The sequence below is a fragment of the Xenopus laevis genome, chromosome 1S (assembly GCF_017654675.1).
Source record: "Xenopus laevis strain J_2021 chromosome 1S, Xenopus_laevis_v10.1, whole genome shotgun sequence".
Lineage (NCBI taxonomy): Eukaryota > Metazoa > Chordata > Amphibia > Anura > Pipidae > Xenopus > Xenopus laevis.
The window spans coordinates 81703989-81725109 of NC_054372.1; the positions used below are offsets into that span (position 1 = coordinate 81703989).

The 21121-nt window shown below is 39.4% G+C and overlaps 1 protein-coding gene across 2 annotated transcripts in view; it reads left to right on the top strand.

Moving 5' to 3' along the window:
- The window catches only part of polr2b.S (polymerase (RNA) II (DNA directed) polypeptide B, 140kDa S homeolog), a 111450-nt gene that overhangs the window by 66782 nt on the left and 23547 nt on the right, over positions 1-21121 (top strand). Inside the window, exons 15-20 of one of the 2 annotated variants that reach the window (XM_018234602.2) lie at positions 178-376; positions 6185-6353; positions 8588-8684; positions 14470-14564; positions 15727-15977; positions 20447-20536. In XM_018234602.2, coding sequence (XP_018090091.1) covers positions 178-376; positions 6185-6353; positions 8588-8684; positions 14470-14564; positions 15727-15977; positions 20447-20536 — 901 coding nt within the window. 2 annotated transcript variants of the gene reach the window in all.

Below are 21121 nucleotides of genomic sequence, written 5' to 3' on the forward strand. Positions count from 1 at the left end.
TGTTCTTTCTGGACAAGGATATACAGAAACGTGCAGAAAAATGTAAAAAAAACTTTCATTTTTGCTAATCTGCCTTTAGCAATCAGGCATGGCATATCTCCTGCAGGTGCTTTTGTATGGCTTGTGTTTTGCAAAAAAACGGTTTAGAAATCTAGCAAATAATTTTTTTTTATTCAGTTGGCAGGATCTTGTAGCTAGTGGTGTTGTGGAATATATTGATACACTAGAGGAAGAGACTGTCATGCTTGCTATGACGCCAGATGACTTGCAGGAAAAGGGGGTCGCTTATTGTTCAACATATACGCACTGTGAAATTCATCCCTCAATGATCCTAGGAGTCTGTGCTTCTATTATTCCATTCCCTGATCATAACCAGGTGAGTTCTTGTGCATAATTTTCTTCCCAGTAACTATTTCGCTCTGTCAAGATATTCATTCATCCAGGTCATGATGCATTAACTAGTAGTGGGTTGCCATATGCGCAGATTAAGATGGCAGTGGGAACTTAGTGAAATTAAATGGGTGATGGGTGGTTCTAGAATGTCCTATTCCTATCAACTTTGCAATTAGGCTTGAATATTCTTTATAGTTGAATTTCTCTTCTACCTCTTTTGAGCTGGCAAAAAGCTATTACTCTGTGAAGATACAGTTTTTGTGACTTTTTATTACTTTTCCTGTTCAGGCCCCTCGTATATTTTATACTGTCACTAAAACTACTGCCTGGTAAGACCCTGGAGAGAAGTTCTATAGTGTCGGGCAACTTAATTGTAGGGGTATGAAACAAACTCCCCTAAGTTAGTGAAGAGGAAGGCTCAACCTCTTTTGCAAATTTTGTTGAAAAGTCTTGATAATGGAGAATTTAATTTACCCAGATAGACTAATGCAAAAATACTGCAAGACAATTAGTGGAGTTTCACATATTGCTGCATAGCCAGCCCAAAATAATACTATTCTGGTATTGGTGATATCTGCAACCCAGAACGTATAGCAAATTTGCAAGAAGTAGAACGCCTGGGGAATGCTGACCATAATATCAAATTTAGTGTTTGATACCTATGTGTATATTTGCTTGTTAAATTAAAGATTTAAAATTTCAGTAACACAAATTTTAATTCCTGCAGATCAGTACCTTAGTGCAGTGCTGTCCAACTGGCTCCCCAGTGAAAGTCTGCCTGCTGTGATACCTTAACTTGTGTAAACTAAAGTGGTCCCTGCATTGTTTACACCTCAAATGTAATAAGGGTGGTGGGGGGAGTGCAAGGAAGGAAAGGCAGGTTTTAGTTATGTAATTCAATTATTAGAATGGTGGATAGGGTAATCTGCCTTAAGGACCCTTCATGCTGCTTGCCTGGTGGTAGGGTTCGGCATGTGGTGGAACGAGTGGACAGATTATTGGGAGTAGCTGGAGAAGACCCGGCAGTTTTGGTACACGTAGGTACCAATGGCAAAGTTAGAGGAGGTGGTGAAGTCCTCAAGAACGATTTAAAAAAAACTAGGTGTAAAGTTGGACGTGGACTTCCAAGGTAATTTTCTTAGACATATTAACGGTGCCATGAGCAACGCTAAGAAGATAACGGGTTCTTAGGGAGATTAATGTGTGGCTGAGAGATCGGTCTAGGGAGGAGGGTATTAGGTTTTTGGAAGAACTGGGCTTATTGCTCAGTCAGCTACAGGCTCTTTGCTAGGGATTGACTGCACCTCAATGATGATGGTGCAGCTGTTATGGGAGAGAAGTTGGAGGAGATTTTAAATTAGGCATGGGGGGGTTCAGTAAAAGATTCAGTGGAAGACTGGTTAGATTAGATAGTGGGCAAAGGAAGGGAAATGGGGAGTAGAATTGAGGGTACTGTTAAGAAGAAGGACCACACATTTATTCAATATGGTACCAGTATTAAATTATTAATTGTATGTTTGCAAATGCAAGGAGTCTGGCAAAATGGGAAAGCTGGAGGTGCTGATGCTGGAGGGAAATTGTAATGTGATTGGTGTTGCTGAAAAATGACTGAATGAGTCGCATGACTGGGCTATACTTTGTTTCAGAGTGACAGAGGCAATAAAAAGTAGGAGGGGTATGTCTGTTTATTAGGCAGGATTAAAAAGCTTCTATAAAGTAGGATGTGGTGTTTAGAAAATGTGGTGGGTGGAGCTCTTCATTGATTGTAAAATGCCCAGCAAATTGTTGGGCGTTTGCTATAGATACCCTAATATAAGTGAAGAGGAGGAGGCTAAGCTCCTGATGCAAAAAGAAAAGGCTTCTAGTTTGAGTAATGTAATGATAATGGTGGATTTTAATTACCCAGATATTGACTGCCAGATCAGTTAATGGGAACACGTTTATAAACTTGTTGCATGACAATTTTATGGCACAGGTTGTTGAGGAGCCAACCAGAAAAAATGCTATGCTGGAACTAGTGATCTCTAATGACCCAGAAGTTCCAACAAATGTGAAAGTCATTGAACCCCTGGGAAATAGTGACCATAATGTTATATCATTTAATGTCTGGTGCAAAAAACTAATTTACACTGGGGCAACAAAAACCATAAATTTCAGAAAAGCTCATTTTAGTGCCGTGATGGCTGCCCTTCAGAGCATTGATTGGGGCATTATGTTTTTAGTTAAAAACTCTGAATAGACATGGTTGTCATTTAAAATATTACATTCTTAGTGCTTCTACTTTTACTCCTTAAAGGAATAAATTGAGAATAGTAACAATCACCCTAGGTGGCTTAATATAGAAGGAAAGAATAGTTAATAGGAAAGAAAGAGAGGCATTTGAAAACTACAAGTCTGTTGGTACAGAAGCTGCATTTAATAAATATAAACACTATAATATAGGTTTTAAAACAACAATCTGGAAGGCAAAGAAAGGTGGCTAAGACTAACCCCAAAACGTTTAGGTATATTAATAGTAAAAATATGCGGGTTGAGAGTGTTGCTCCTTTAAATAATGGTACCAGTATGGTTGTAACAGATCATTCAAAATTTTTATGATGAGGTAAATGAGATGCTGGACAGTGGGGGGCAGTAGATGTGATCTATTTGGATTTTGCCGAAGCATTTGATACCGTGCGCCACAAACGACTGCTTTCTAAACTAAGGTCTGTTGGGCTTAATGAAGTAGTTTGCACATGGATAGGAAACTGGCTACAGAATCGGGTACAGAGGGTGGTTGTTAATGGTACATTCTCTACTTGGAGTAATGTTTTTGGTGGGGTCCCTCAGGGATTGGTATTGGGTCCACTTTTATTAACTTTTTTATAAATGACTTAGGGGAGGGTATTGTAAGTAATGTATCAGTGTTTGTTGATGACACACAACTATACAGCACCATTAATTACATCCAAGATGTGGCATCCTTGCAATAGGATCTTGACAAACTGTCAATCTGGGCAGCTAAGTGGCAAATGAGATTCAATGTTGATAAATGTAAACTCATCCACCTGGGATGTAAAAATATCCAAGCTATTTACACCCTTTAAGGGACTGCCGTAGGCAAATCCATTATGGAAAAGGACCTTGGAGTCCTTGTAGATCGGGCATGTCCAAAGTCAGGCCGGGGGGCCAATTGCGGCCCGTTTAAAAATTTACACCGGCCCTCAGCCTCCATCATGAAATTAATAATAATTTGGCCCGCCATTATAGTGCGATCAGGAATCACGTAGCCTTAGCAGTAATATTTGGGCACAGTAGTGAAATGATCTGCCACTTGGTCTATACTGTTGCCTGTGTGCTGAAGGTTTGGCAATAGACACGTACTGGCATGTAGTGACACAAGAGGGTGTAGAGAAGGGCAACTAAGCTGGTAAAAGGTATGGAAAATCTTGGCTATGAGGAAAGACTGGCCAAATTGCGGATGTTCACGCTGGAGAAGAGGTGCTTAAGGGATGATCTGATAACTATGTATAAATATATAAGGAGATCATATATTTATCTAATGCCTTATCAGTAGGTCTTTCCAGCTGACGCTAGGTCACCCATTCCAATTAGAAGGAAGGCGGTTCCGTCTAAATATTCGGAAGGGGTTTTTTACAGTGAAGATGTGGAATTCTCTCCCTGAATCAGTCGTATATGCTGATATATTGGATAGCTTTAAAAAGGGGTTGGATGGCTTTTTACCTTTAGTACAAGTTGATCCAGGGACTATTGAGATTTCCATTCAGGAAGGATTTTTTCCACCTCTGAGGCAAATTGGAGAGGCTTCAGATGGTTTTTTTTTTTTTTTTGCCTTCCTCTGGTAGGTTAAAAAAAAAAAAAAAGTCATAAGGTTGAACTTGATGGACGTGTGTCTTTTTTCAACCTAGCTTACTATGTTACTATGTAATTCAAATTGTAAAATCCTGTTATTCTTACCTGTAATCCCCCCTGCATTGTTCACACCTTTATTATTTACACCCCTAAAGCCCTGTACTGTTCACCGCTCAGATCCAGACTGAAAGTGCCAACATTTTTCACCTGTTTACACTTCATACAAACTGCTGGAGGGGCACCAGAACTGTGTCGCTGTATGTAGCACAGTATGAACTGTCTCCTGCTCTATTCTGCCTTCCGTATGCCCTATGTGTGTGCCATACTCTGCCAGCACTATGCTCCTTGTGTGCGCCATACTCTGCTTGCCCTATAGGGTGTGCCATACTCTGGCTTCCCTGCACTCCCTGTGTGTGTCATACTTTGCCTTTGCCCTATGCACCTTGTGTGTGTGCGCCATACTCTGCTTGCCCTATAATCCCTTAGTGTGCCATACTCTACCTGCCCTACCCTGTACCCTGTGGGACATGAGCCTGGTAGGGTTTCTTTTAGGTGGTTTTTTAGTATTTGCAAATTGTTTAGGGTCTCCTAAGTTGTTTAATCATGTCCTGGGGGGGGGGGAGTTTAGTATTATCCACAGGGGATGAGGTGGCATATGGATTTAAAGGTATCTTTGATACATTTAAGGGTATGACTTAATTTTTCACATATGAGTGATATCCCTGCAGTGAACATCAACTATTTCAGCAGTCTAGTTGATAGGATCCAAATTACCCTAGCAACCAAACACTGATTTGAAAAAAAAGATTAGAATAGGAGAGGGCCTGAATAGAAAGACGAGCAATAACCATAAATTAGTAAGGATTTGTTTTTTAGCTGGATCACTGACCCCCATTTGAAAGCTGGAAAGAGTCCGAAGAAGAAAAAGGCAAATAATTCAAAAACTATAAAAAAGAAAAAAATGAAGGCCAGTTGAAAATTTGCTTAGAATTACCCATTCTATAACATACTAAAAGTAACTCAAAGGTGAACCAGCCCTTTAAAAGTTCTTCTGATAACATGGATGTGTTTTAAAAAAGGAAGTGGTCAACACTGACTGCCATTATTAGCCCTCCGCCACATAGGCCACAAAAAATTTGGTACCACAGAAGTTGGACAGCACTGCTTTAGTGGAATGATTGGGGTGTTTTGTGCTAAAAAAAAGTGGAACAGAAATGGTTGTCGAACGAGAACAATAGTAAATCACTACAGTTCTCCATTTATTCCCTTACTAAGGATATGTTAGAGTGTGGCTTAATTCAGAAGTAAGTAAGTTAATAGGAATGAAGAGGAAAGCATTTTGAAAACTGCAAGAGGGGGCATTGGTATTTTTAATGTATTTTATAACATGAATAAAATACTATAAAAAGTGTTGTAAAACTGCAATCAGGAGGACTATCTTCTGAAAATGTTTTCCCCCAGCATCAATGTAAATCGCCAGTGGAAAACACCACAGTAGCCCAGGCTAGGCTAATATGCAAAGCACAGATGACTTGTATAAATCCCTATAGGAAAGCATTTTCAGGTGATTTGTCGCCCACGGTAAAGCAGATTTACCACAGCCAGCTAGAAAAGTTGTATATCGCCCTAAAGGCTATGGCTACACCTGGTGTATTGACAAGAAACAACAGTTACACACTTTAACACTCACTTCTGTGTCTCCACTGCGTCTGTTCACATGCAGGCACACAGAGCGTATTTTGGTGCAGAAAAGTATGCAATTTTGAAGAAAAAAAATAAGCAAAAAATAGAAGCAAAAAAGTTGTGCTCTTTTTGCGTCTTTGTCAAATGAATAAGATCATGTATTTCTTATTCATTATAACTTATCAAGAATGGTAAATACATTTGCCCCCTGTTTGCTATTAATTTAATATAGAACCTTGCAATTTTCTTTTTTCAGTCTCCTAGAAACACATATCAATCTGCCATGGGTAAGCAGGCAATGGGTGTCTATATTACAAATTTTCATGTTCGTATGGATACCTTGGCACACGTTTTATATTACCCCCAGAAACCTCTGGTAACTACAAGGTCCATGGAGTACCTGAGATTCAGAGAACTTCCAGCAGGTAAGATATAAACTGTTGCACATGCGTTATTTGTATGTCTATGCTTGACATATAAGTAGTGTAGGAGCTGTGTTTGCTGGCATGTCCAGCAATGTACTTTACCGTTGGCTGCACAATTCCCCAAAGAACAGCAATAAAGCTGACAGTGTGTAAATTCCTACTATTTTATTTTTGGGGTTTCTGAATGCCACCAAAACTTTTTTAAGAGTATGTTAGAGCTAAACTGCTGTAATTGTGGCCTTTGTGTTATGTAGATTTTTGTTCAAAACAATAACAATTGCTATATAATTTCCAGTAAACTGTTGAGTGGTGTTATGCAAACTGTGTTATTACAAAATATAGGATATGAATTATATATTTAGGTCCTATATATTTTGGTATTTACTACGTGTTTGGCCTTTGGAAAATTGTGGGGGTTTTTTTGGGGTTTTTTCCAGAAAAACCACACAAATGTGAAAGGGTCACTTGGCAGTTAGTATGCACCCCTCTCAGCCTGCATAATTTACTCCACTTTCAACAAAAAAAGATAACTGTGGTAGGTCTTTCATTTCCCAGGAACATCTTGGGTGTACTGGGGTGTTTTCTGAGCAAAGATGTTTAGTGAAGCAGTATTCCGTTGTATGAAAAAGTCATGTGAAAAACTGCCTGTGCAAAAAGTTAGGTACCCTTGTAATTTTGCTAATGTGAATGCATATAGCTGCTCAATACTGATTACAATTGATTGGATTAGCTTGTTAAGCCTTGAACTTTTTAGGCAGGTATGAGCAAAGATAATTAAGGTGGCCAATTGCAAGTTGTGCTTCTGTTTGATGCTCCTCTGAAGAGTGACAGCATGGGATCCTCAAAGCAACTCTCAAAAGATCTGAAAACAAAGATAAAGTATCATGGTTTAGGGGAAGGCTACATAAAGCTATCTCAGAGGGTTAAACTCTAAGCAATGTAATTCAGAAATGGAAGGCCACAGGCACAGTTGCTGTAAAACCCAGGTCTGGCAGGCCAAGAAAAATACAGGAGCAGCATACTGTATGCGGAGAATGGTTACAAATGACCCAAATATCGCCTCCAAAGACCTGCAAGAATATCTTGCTGCAGATGATGTATCTGTACATCTGTTCTACAATTCAGCGCAGGGCGATGAGAAAGAAGCCCTTTCTGCACTCAGACAGAGACAGTCATTTTGGAACAAAGTTCTTTGGACTGATTAGACAAAAATGTAGTTATTTGGTCATAACAAAAATCGTTTTGCATGGCGGAACAAGAACACCTCATTCCAAGAAAAACACCTGCTACCTACTGTCAAATTTTGTGTAGGTTCCATCATGCTGTGTGGCTAGTTCAGGGAATGGGGCACTTGTTAAAGTTGAGGGTCGGATGAATTCAACCCAATATCAACAAGTTCTTTAGTTTAATGTTCAAGCATCAGTCACAAAGTTGAAGGTACGCAGGGGATATTCCAACAAGACAATGACACTAAACGCACTTTGAAATATACAAAGGCATTTATGCAGAGGGAGAAGTACAATATTCTAGAATGGCCCGACCCCCGAATATCATCGAAAATCTATGGGAAGATTTGAAGCAGGCTGTCCATGCTTGGAAGCCATCAAATTTAACTGAACTGATTTTTGTATGGACGAATTGTCAAAAATACCGCCATCCAGAATCCAGACAATCAATCATCAAAGGCTATAGGAAGCGTCTAGAGGTTGTTAAATTTGCAAAAGGAGGCTCAACTAAGTATTGATGTAATATCTCTGTTGGAGTGCCCAAATTTATGCACTTGTCTAATTTTGTTATGATGCATATTGCATATTTTCTGTTAATCCAATAAACATTGTCACTGCTGAAACACTACAGTTTCCATAATTCAGATTGTATATTAAAAGGAAGTTGCTACTTTGAAAGCTCAGCCAATGATAAAACTCCAAAAAAATTAAGAGGGGCTCCTAAAAGTTTTCATATGTCTGTATTTATTAACTTTGGGGACAAACATTCTAACCCATGGGTGAATGTTCAACACTGATTGCTGATTGTTTGCTTTGGGCAGCATCACCTGTGATGTTTGTCTCCAAAATTAATAAATACAGCCCTTAGTGTGGAATTTCCCTCACATACAACAGTTCTGGGCACAAGCAGCAGAGGTCATCAGTCAAAACTCGTTACCTCTTATTTTTGTCCTTGATCAAGTAGTATATGGAATCTGCTTTATATTTCTAAAATGTTCAATTTTGTAGGTATCAACTCCATTGTAGCTATTGCTTCTTATACTGGATATAATCAAGAAGACTCTGTTATTATGAATCGCTCTGCTGTTGACAGAGGATTTTTCAGGTATGTGGTTTTTATAAAAAGCTCTGTGATATGGCGTCATTTGTTCGATCTCCAACAAAATATAAGTCCCAGACCAAGTGTCGTCTCTAGTTGAGTAACATGTAGGTTCCAAGAAAATCCGTTGTTTCAAAGGATGTTACTGGAAAAACAAGAAAAATATAGTGTAGCGTTCTTTGTTAAAGGGATTCTGTCATGATTTTTACTATGTATTTTTTATTTCTAAATTACACTGCAAATAATTAACTCTAAAATATAAAATTTCTTTCCTGAACCAGCAAGTGTATTTTTTGTAATAGGCAAAACTGCTTTCTGGCAGGCTGTTGTTTCTCCTACTCAATGTAACTGAATGTGACGCAGTGGGACCTGACTTTCTATGGAGTGCTGTTGTTAGATCTACCAGGCAGCTGTTATCTTGTGTTAGGGAGCTTCTATCTCGTTACCTTCCCATTGTTCTGTTGTTGGGCTGCTGCAGGGGAATAGAGGGGGATGATATCACTCCAACTTGCAGTAAAGAGTGACTGAAGTTTATCAGAGCACAAGTCACATGACTTGGGCTATGTGGGAAACTGACAATATGGCTAGCTCCATGTCAGATTTCAAAAATAAATATTATAAAATCTGTTTGCTCTTTTGAGAAACACATTTCAGTGCAGAATTCTGCTGGAACAGCACTATTAACTTATGCGTTTTGAAAATTAAATTTTTTTCCATGAACATATCCCTTGTAAATTCACACCTTCAGTGTATCACATCCACTCTTATCAGTGTTAAAATTCCCAATATAGCAAAGTAGTTAAAGCACTTCACTACATCTTGCTGTGCAATTATTCCTTTATTCAAGCCAGGTTTGCCACTCAAAGTACAGAACAATGTTTCGGGGGGTCTACACCTCAGGTTTTACAGTATTAGTTTTAGTATACTTACAATGTTCCACTTTGAAATTGCATTTGAAATGAAAAGGTTCCCCCGCAGCATAAGCTGCGATATCTTTGGCATTACTCAGACTCTACTGCACATGTCCTTGCTCCGATTCCGCACTCGTCACCGCTAATGCGTTTTGCCAGATGGGCTTCTTCTCTGAGCGATCAGAGATGGAGGGAACTTTTCGATTATAAATGCAATTTTAAAGTGGAACATTGTAAGTGCAATATTTTCTTTTATTAAAACTTTATAAAAAGTTTCCACACATGCTACTCTTTATTGTCCCAAGAAGAATTTCCGGAAACAACCTTAGATTTGATGAGTGAAACATAACTTTTGCATCTGTGAGTATAATAGACTACCAGAAATAGCGATGTTTGGCATGTGGGTATTAACCATACTCAGGTTAAAATCCCGGTTCACTATATATGATGTATGTTTGACTGATTCACTTGCACATTAATGTTATATTGGGAATTTTAACACTGATAAGTGAATGTGATTTCACTGCAGATGTGTAGGGATGGGCGAATTTTTTTCACCTCGTTTGCCGAAAAAATGATGCCCATAGATTTGTATGGCGGCATGTGGCAAAAAAAAAGACGCACGTCAAAAAAATTCGCACACGACAAATTTTTTTTTGACGCCCATAGACTTTAATGGGCGTCTGCGACATTTCGCCGGCGACTAATTTTTGACGAAACGGGTCAAATTCGCCCATCCCTACAGTGAATTTAACAAAGATTATACTATTTTTCTTTTTTTCCCATTCCTTTTCGAGGTATGATCAGCAACATCCGTTGGAACTAGGGATGCACCGAATCCAGGATTCGGTTCGGTATTCGGCCAGGATTCAGCCTTTTTCAGCAGGATTCAGATTCCGCCGAATCCTTCTGTCCGGCTGAACCGAATCCTAATTTGCATATGCAAATTAGGGGTGGAGAGGGAAATCGTGTGACTTTTTGTCACAAAACAAGGAAGTAAAAAATGTTTTCCCCTTCCACCCCTGATTTGCATATGCAAATTAGGATTCGGGTTCGGTATTCGGCCGAATCCTTCGTGAAGAATTCGGGGGTTCGGCCGAATCCAAAATAGTGGATTTGGTGCATCCCTATTTGGAACAAATGATTTTTATTCCTTTATTTTTAAATTTGTGTATTTTTAGGCTCCCCACAAGCACTCCATTTTTTTAAAACATGTGTAAGCATTTTGATTTAATTTAGAATGTTTTATTATACACTACTTTTTGCTCTTATTTTTAAAATAATCTGCATCATGCACTACCATGTGATCACTTCCAAAAAGTGGTCACAGAAGCAGTCTGGTAAGGTAGGTAATAAGTATTGGCAGTTACACGTATACGTGTTAAACCATATTCACCCCTTTTCAACATGAGATCAATGAATAAGGCTTGTGCTAAACATACTTTTTGCCTTTTTTGTTTTAATAAAGAAATAACTTTAATTTTTATTTCTGTCGCTATATTAGAAAATGAAACCAATTTCTCTTTCCTTTTAGCAGCTCCTTTTGTGCTTGGTGGCATTAGTAAGTGCTAATTACCTGTCCAATGAGCTACTCCCTTGCTGCTGCTTAGAGAGGAAGAGGTGTTTGTTAACAGGATGGGGGCGCTGTGAACAAATGGATATTGTTAGCCCACAGACACTCGATCACCCAAACATACAGAAAGGGATTCTGTCTTGGGGGGGGGGGAATATATATATATATATATATATATATATATATATATATATATATATATATATATATATATATATATATATATATATATATATATATATATATATATATATATATATATATATAAATACACAAAAGCCATGAATATCTTGTAAATTATAGCCTTATAAACGGTGAGTTCTGATGTCGTCAGTTATAAACGGTGAGTTCTGATGTCATTTCTGTCACATGACTCACCGAAATTTGTGTATTATAATGCATAAAGTACCCCTAGTTGCAAAATATGAGGATATTAGAAGTTACCTTGGAGTTCCATGACCTGTATAAAAACACTCGGCCTTCGGCCTCGTGTTTTTATATGGTCATGAAACTCCTCGGTAACTTATAATATCCTTATATTTTACAAAAGGGGGTACTTTATTCACTATATAGTTTTTTTTTTTTTGTTTTTTTAAACACTTAAGTTAATAGTGCTGCTCCAGCAAAAAAAAAAAAAAAACATTTTATATTTAATTTGGAAATCTGACTTGGGGCTAGACATATTGTCAGTTTCCCAGGAGTCATGTGACTTGTACTCTGATAAACTTCAGTCACTCTTTACTGCTGCTCTGCAATTTGGACTGATGTCCCCTCTCCCTTTCCCCTCAGCAGCCTATCAACAGAACAATGGGAAGGTAACATGATAGCAGCCCCTGACACTTCTGCTGAAGAATTCAGATAGCTGAACTGATAGTGCCTCCATGGGCTAATAGCACTTCTGCTACAATCCTGAATGTAGCAAATTGGTGAACAGGCAAAACTGTCTCCCAGTAAGATTTCAACTGAAATACACTGTGGAAAAACTGTCCCACGTGTCATTAGCCTCAATTAACTTGAACAGTTAAAAGATAGACGTCTACACACAATATGCTCTTGTAATAAATGGCACACTGGCTTCTGGGGAAGTAGTGGCATCAAAAATACATTAAATACAATGAGACGTAGTAGAAAGTTTAACCCCAAATATATTGAATACAATGACAAAAAATTAGTTATGACACCCTCACCCTCCCAAATAGCAGGTTTCCTGAAGGCTGGACAGATTTGAAACGTTGTAGAGATTAAAATTAAATCAGAAATTGTTTTTCATTGCTAAAAGAGAAAACAACCCAACTCTGACAGTCTACGCTCATAATTTAAAATCTTCTGTCCCTTTAACAAGTTTAGTTGCAAGTCTCCGCACTCTCACCAACTAATTTATATCCTTATTAAAGGGGACCTGTCGTCTTACTAAATAATTCTAAATCCTATTCTCTGATGTTTGTCAAGCAAAATAAACTTCACTATAAAAATTATTTTAATCTTTTTTTTTTTTGTCGTGGAATCTATATTTACAGCAAGCAGGCAGGTGCCATTTTGTAGATTTTATTGAGACAAACTTTGCATCATGCCAAAATCTTGTTTATGTGCCAGAATGGGGAACTTGGTGCCCATCCTCATGCAATTAGACGGTAAGGAGGGAGGGAGTGTGTAGAGAGTGCAGTGATATCTAGGAAGTGCTGAATGGAAAGTGAAAGCAATTGCTAGCCCCACCTCTATGCCTTAAGGTGGTCATACACGGGCCGATAAAAGCTGCCAACAGACCGAGTCGGCAGCTTAATGGCCTGTGTATGGGGCCCTCCGACGGGCTTCCCCGATCGATATCTGGCCGAAAGTCGGGCAGATGTCGATCGGACGGGACTAAAAATCACGTCGCATCTGTTCGTTGATACGGTCCCGCGATCCGACCACCCGTTCGCGATCCTAGGGCCTACGATCGGATCAGCCCGATATGGTGGGCATATCTGGCAATGTCGCCAAACAAGCGGATCTCTCAGTGTATGGCCACCTTAAGTCATAGAGGAGGCACAGGTAATATATGATTGACAGTTGAGACTTTTAAACAAGTTTATAACAGGTATGGATGTTTTAATTAAAAAAAAAAAAGAATTTGAATTTCATTTATAATTTTAAAAAGGAATTTTATTGTACAGATTTTTATGTCTGGGTGACAGGTCCCCTTTAAGGACTAGAGCCCAAAACTGCATTGCATATGTCAGTTGAGGCCTTACCAGCCTTGTAAGCTTAATGGCCAATATGGAGAGCATCTGTGTTTAGTATCTTTAGCAAAATCCAATTAGATTGTATCTACTATGTTTAAGTGCTGTCATGCAAAGAACTCTGATGAGAGAGGGACCTTTGAGGACAAAAATTCCAGTGCTGGGTACCATCCATCCCACAGGCTTTTATTGCTTAGGATTGGGGCTTAGCAGCCTTGGGTCCTCCTGGAACAACTGACTGCTCAATGGCTCTTTATTATAACTTGACTTGCTCATACAGCCCCAGGTTGCCTTCCATTTTTTCTGGTGACATTCTCTTAAAGGGATACTGTCATGGAAAAAAAAAATTTTTTCAAAATGAATCAGTTAATAGTGCTGCTCCAGCAGAATTCTGCACTGAAATCCATTTCTCAAAAGCGCAAACAGATTTTTTTTTTATATTCAATTTTGAAATCTGACATGGGGCTAGACATATTGTCAATTTCCCAGCTGCCCCAAGTCATGCAACTTGTGCTCTGTTAAACTTCAATCACTCTTTACTGCTGTACTGCAAGTTGGAGTGATATCACCCCCTCCCTTTTCCCTCCAGCAGCCAAACAAAAGAACAATGGGAAGGTAACCAGATAACAGCTCTCTAACACAATAAACAGCTGTCTGGTAGATCTAAGAACAACACTCAATAGTAAAAACCCATGTCTCACTGAGACACATTCAGTTACATTGAGAAGGAAAAACAGCAGCCTGCCAGAAAGCATTTCTCTCCTAAAGTGCAGGCACAAGTCACATGACCAGGGGCAGCTGGGAAATTGACAAAATATCTATCCCCATGTCCGATTTCAAAATTGAATATAAATCAGTTTGCTCTTTTGAGAAATGGATTTCAGTGCAGAATTCTGCTGGAGTAGCACTATTAACTGATGTGTTTTGAAAAAAAAACATGTTTTCCGATGACAGGATCCCTTTAAGAAATAATAACGGAATTATGGAAGGTACACTGTTTGGTGAGAAGACTGCATACATTTTAGTTTAATGTGCTTTGCATTCTGCAGTAGAAAGATATGCAAATAATAATCTTATACTCTAAACAGGTCTGTTTTCTACCGTTCGTACAAAGAACAAGAGTCCAAAAAGGGATTTGATCAAGAAGAGGTTTTTGAGAAACCAACTCGTGAAACGTGCCAGGGTAAGAAATCTGCATTATAATAATAATTTTTATCTTTTGGATTTCATAAAATAATACAACTTTTAGAAAAATCAAAATAACTGAGAAAAATAAATAAAAACTAAACCCATACAGGCCCCATTGCAGTATTTGCTCAAGCACTTTTGCATATCTACCTATCCTCATTACCAAAACCAGTGTATTAGTGCTGTGTGACGTTCCAGAGCAGCAGTACTACTTTATCATCTCACTCTCCCTAGTGAGCCTATGGGGCTGCAGATCCAGGTTCAATCACCCCCCCCCCCCAGCTTACATACACTACCAATATTAAATGTTTTCTTCCATGCTGTAAATACAATCACAAAATAAGCAGAAAACTAAAGAACAAGTTGATTTTATAGAAGCACGAACAGGAGGACGGCACTCCAGTAAAAAAACAGGTTTTTATTGCTGGGTACTGTAGGAATACATAGGCCTTATGCGTTTCGGGAACACCTTCCCTTAATCATAGGGGAGCAGCCAAGTGGTGGTGAGTTTGAAGCGGTCCTAATTGGTTTTGTTGAGATTTTATAGAAGGCACAGCATCCTAATTGTGCATTCTTCTCTTTTGGTTGTGTTGCCAGTGGTTTTTTGAAGACTATTGTTTTTGAAGACTACTTGCTATGAAGACTACAGATAAGCCATAAAAGAGTGTATATGGGATATTGTTCATCACCTCATGTACCCCAAGAGATTAAAAAGTATATAGGTTGCTAGCACTAATTTTATAATGTGTGTCTGAACATTTTGTACCTGCTTAGAAGTGCACATGGTTTTTTTTTTTTTCTGCAGCTTTCTCTTCTGTTTTGTTTGCCACCCCCCTTGAAATTTAGCAGCCCGTAGGACAGCTAGTGGCTGCTGAATTTCAAGGGCGTTTGTCATCAAGAAATAGAAGAGAAAAGGCTTCAGAGATGCTTACTTGTACCTCAAAGCAGGTACAAAATGCCACTTTAACTGAATGTGGTTTATGCTTGTGCTTTATATTGTGATTTTTTAATTTGTACTAATTGCAAAACTAATAAAATGATTGGACTACCTTTAATAATGCTGTTTAAAATTGATCCTAAATCATATTTCAGATTTACACCTATATTTCTCAAGATGTTTTTATCACAAATGTTTCTGAATTCTTGCCCCCCCCCAGGAATGAGGCATGCTATCTATGATAAACTTGATGATGATGGCTTGATAGCACCTGGTGTACGTGTGTCGGGGGATGATGTAATCATTGGCAAGACAGTAACTCTGCCTGAAAATGAAGATGAGTTAGAAAGTACTAACCGCCGTTACACCAAGAGAGACTGTAGTACTTTTCTGCGTACCAGTGAAACTGGAATTGTTGATCAGGTTATGGTGACACTTAATCAAGAGGGGTACAAGTTTTGTAAAATAAGGGTAAGTTTTACAAGTATTGTATATTTTGGAAAATATTCAAATCTGAATGAATGCAGTGTCAGCATGATCCAGAGGCACCTATAAAGCGAACCTTCACTCAAAACCATTTTTATAATGAAAGAATATATGTAATTCTAAGCAACTTTCCAAAATACTTAAATTAATACTGATTAAAGTTGAAAAACTGAAAGTTGTAAACTTTCAATTGCAGGATCTATCTGACTCTTTATTTTCTCTGCAGTCATGAAACAATATTGCAAGCTTCACTTGCCCCGTTAGGGAACTGCACTTAATGACCTGCATAGTTTCTAAAATGAACAATCAATACGCCACACCATACAAGACTACTTCCAACAAGTTTTGAGTGCCCAATCTGTCAATCATATTTTGTTAGTAGTTAATCACACCCTAACCCATAAAAACAGAATATGGAGTCATGAAAGGCCCCTCAAACTGCGCTGTTTGGCTTGTATAAAAGAGATCCCAGACAGAATGAAAATTATTTGAATTAATTACTGATAATCATAAAAATTGAGCCTGTCCACTGGGATTATGTGCCACACTGCTCAGTAGTTAGTATACATGTAAATGGTTTATAATGGCACACACCAACATCTTGTATGGGCAGTTCTAAAGACATCTGTGTATGCAAGAGGGCCTTTCTCTGACATACCGTATATACTCGAGTATAAGCCGACCCGAGTATAAGCCGAGGTACCTAATTTTACCTACAAAAACTGGGAAAACTTATTGACTCGAGTATAAGCCTAGGGTGAGAAATGCAGCAGCTACTGGTAAGTTTCATTAATCAAAAATTGAGGCATGAGTGGGTTAAATGTTTTTGAATACGGTTTTATTTCAAATAAAAACAGTAAACTACCGTAACTCTGTAAGTGGAGAAAGGGTCACTATGGTATCAACAATGATACCTTAAAAGTACAACCACCTGAGCTCAATCAGCAACCAAGTTAAAACACAAAAAGTTAAAATCCTTCAAAACTGGATTCCTCCTCATCATCTGTTTGTTTGTCCAAACAGAGCTTCAATTTCAGCTGGTGTGAGGATGTCAGCATAGACATTGTCATCATCATTGAGTTCGCAGGCATCACCATCACTGCTGTCATTCTCATACAAAGCGCAGTCTTCACTACCATCCATAGCATTACTAATGCCACATTTCTGGAAGGCGCGTTGCACCATGTCCTCTGGAATATCTTCCCATGCATCTCAAACCCACTTTGCTATTAATTCAATGTCAGGCTTCGTTAGATTTCCATCTTTTGTCAGTTTAGCTCGACCAGATGACATCCATTCATGCCACATCTTTCGCACACGGTACGGTCTTTGAAAGGTTTATTTAAAGACACATCGAGGGGCTGCAATACAGATGTAAGCCCACCTGGAATAACAGCCAAAGTAACTTGAGAAGACTCTGCCAATTGTTTTATGTCATCAGATGTGTGGGCTCTGAACATATCCCAAACTAGCAATGATGGTTTCTTTTTTAAGGCTGCTCCTGTCGTCCATTCCAAATTTCTTCCAGCCATTTTTTTGTTCCGTCTGCATCCATCCAGCCTTTAACATTTGCACGCACTGTAATTTTTGGTGGGAATTTTACCTTTTTAGGCAAGGTCTTTCTTTTAAAAATAATGACAGGCCGCAGCTTGGTTCCATTAGCCAAACATGACAGAACAACTGTGAAATGATTTTTTTCATTTCCTGTGGTTCTGAGGAAAATAGTTTTGTCTCCTAAAGTTCTGTTGCTTGGAAGATCAAAAGTCATAGGTGTTTCATCCATATTCCCAATACTTCTGTGAAATCTTTGTTCTCTGTCGCAAACATAGGTCAAACCTATTCATGAAGCGGGTACACCATCCTGCTGACGCAACAAAATTTTCAATGCCTGGTGCTTTATATTTGTCATCCTTAGCCATTTGAAGGGCACGTAAGCGAATTCCCATGCGTGTTACGCAGTAACCATTTTGACGACACTCCATAACCCTTTTATGCAATTCAATCTCTAAAGCCCCATAAGAAGTTGTTAAACCACGTCGAGCTTTTTTAGCCTTTGGGATCTTTTCCAAGTCAGCCTTCATTTTCCGCCACTCCCTCACTTGTTTTTCATCAACACAAAATTCCCTACTTGCAATACTGTTATTGCTTTCTTCTGCTCTTGACACAACCTTCAGTTTGAAACTAGCTTCGTATGACCTGCGTTTTTGTTTTGTTTTTGTGTTACCAAAAAGCCAGGCAGGACTGTTGCTTACAATGGGGATCAGATAGGATTTGTGCAGACACTGGGACAGAACGCTCTGTTATACAGATAGCTAGAATCTCAGCTGCCATAAAGCAGGACAGGACTGCTGCTTACAATGGGGATCAGATAGGATCTGTGCAGCCACTGGGACAGAATGCTCTGTTATACAGATACCGTAGCTAGAATCTCAGCTGCCATAATGCAGGACAGGACTGCTGCTTACAATAGGGATCAGATAGGATCTGTACAGCCACTGCGACAGAATGCTCTGTTATACAAATGGCTAAGGGGGGGGAGATTGCAGCAAATTATTTCAGCAATGTTATGATGTGCTCTGCTGTACTATGACTTTTGTGCGATGGGAAAATAGTGCTACCAGGGCTGCAGGATGGCAGAACAAAGTAAAAGTACTGTGCCCACCCCCCTTGCCTCTATTTGCTGATGCAGAGAGAAACCTGAGCCGTCGGCATGCTGCCCAATCTCCATGCTACCTGCCCTTTACTTGCTTAACTGTAGGAGTGATGGGAGTTGTAGTTCAGGCATGATAGGAGGCCACCTGTTATCTACTGGAACTATTATAACTACTAGTGGCTGCACACACACACTCACTCTGAGAGTGACTTGCTACCTTGACGTCCGCAGTCAGTTTTGATGTGACTGAAAGGGAGTTCACTACAGGAGACAGGCAGAGCAGTGAGAGAGCGCAGGACGGGTCCTGCCGGCTGGGGGGGGGGGCGGACATATGATTTACAATACCTGCAGACCCTTATTGCTAAGAGAACAGCTAGTGAGGGAGGGAGGAAAGTGCCCTTCCCTGTAAATAAGTCATCGCCGCCTGTGCCTCTGAGCCTGTATTCACAGTGGGAATGTGGGAGGGGACACAGCCCGGGATGGTCAGCCGTCTTTCTCCTGTACTGTACAGTGTGTGGGGATTAGGGAGGGGAGCGTCATGTGTGCAGGCAAAAAAAGCTTTAGGTCCAGTAATAAATAAAATCACTGACAAGTGGGAACGATCGCATCCCTGCATCAGGACTTGTGAGCTCAGAAAGAGAGAGAACTCAGGAGAAAGGATTCGTACACCTCTTACCCTCTCTGAACGTTACAAAACTTTGCTTGACTGCGGTAATTGTCACATGGCGAATCCGTAAACAGCTTCTGAGCATCTGATTGGACAGGGATAAAGGGGAGGGCCTTTTTTCATTGGCTACCCGAAATCCATCAGGAAGTGATCAACTGCCAAGTGCCCTGCAGTATCCCACAGCTCACACGCGCCATAGATTTCACGCTGTGCATCATTACCCTGGTCGGGACTGTGGATTTACAACAGTAAATGGCATCCAGGACAGCAAGGAGTTCTAGCTGCAGGTCAGAAGCGCAGCTATCAGCAGGGAATAGGCACGCGCATCAATAAGAGAGGTAATTTTTTAACTGACCCGAGTATAAGCCGAGGCAGCGTTTTTCAGCTTATTTTGGGTGCTGAAAAACTCGGCTTATGCTCGAGTATATACGGTACTCCTGCTACATTGTTTTAAAGGGGACATATAGGATCATGAATAAATTGGTGCCATAACAATCTTCAAAGCACTTTTGAAGGAAAGATGAGAAGCCAGTACAGATCATGTAGACATGCAGCTCCTTAGCAGTAACAGAGCAAGGAGGTTGTTCAACTAATGTGCTGCAGGTTTGTGTACTATGAATTAATTCAATTAATGTAAACATCTTTGATCTCACTAACCTCAAGTTAAGAAATTGGAAAGCTGCATATTAACACTACCTTTTTACCCATAAAGTGGATCACCGTACCAGAGGCCACCCCTTTAGACCAGAAGAAAGTAACTTTCATTTGAAGCAACGTAGGGGGTTCTTCACAGTGAGGACAGTGAGGTTGTGGAGTGCACTGCCGGTTGATGGCTGATTCAGTTAATGCCTTTAAGAATGGCTTGGATGATTTTTTGGACAGACATAATATCAAAGGCTATTGTGATACTAAGCTCTATAGTTAGTATAGGTATGGGTATATAGAATTTATATAGAATGGGTTTTCATTTGGAGGGGTTGAACTTGATGGACTTTGTCTTTTTTCAACCCAATTTAACTATGTAACACTAGCCATGGCTCTCTTAGGGGTTGTGATCCTTTATTGACAGTACAGGCCTAATCGAAAAAAATCTCCTTTAATTAACTAATGAATAACTGTGTTTGTTATTTTTAGGTACGTTCAGTTAGAATTCCTCAGATTGGAGATAAGTTTGCCAGCCGACATGGGCAGAAAGGTACCTGTGGTATTCAGTACAGGCAAGAGGTAACTTTTTTTTTATTTATTTTTTATCTTATATATGTAGGTGCTACAAGAAAAGCACTTAAAGGAATAAGGGATTTTTCTAAATGCATCAGTTAATAGTGCTGCACCAGCAGACTGAAATCCGTTTCTCAAAAGCACTACTTTATTTTTTTTTTTTTTTGAAATCTAACATGGGGCTAAACATGTGGTCCGTTTCCCAGCTAGCCCAAGTCATGTGTTTTGTGCTCTGATAAACTTCAGTCACTCTTTACTGCTGCAGTGCAAGTTGGAGTGATATCGCCCCCCCCCCCCCCCCATCGGCCCATCAGCAGAACAATGGAAAGGAAACCAGATAACCGCTCCCTGGTAGATATAAGAATAGGACATCCGTGTCCTACTGTGACTCCTTCGGTTACATAGAGCAGGAGAAACAAAGCCTGTCAGAAAGCAGTTCCATAGCACAGCTCTGGCTTTTTCTGAAAGCACATGACTAGGCAAAATAATCTGAGATGGCTGTCTACACACCAATATTACAACTAAAAAATGAATACACTTGTTGGGTTAGGAATGAAAGTTTACACGGTAGAGTGAATTATTTGCAGTGTA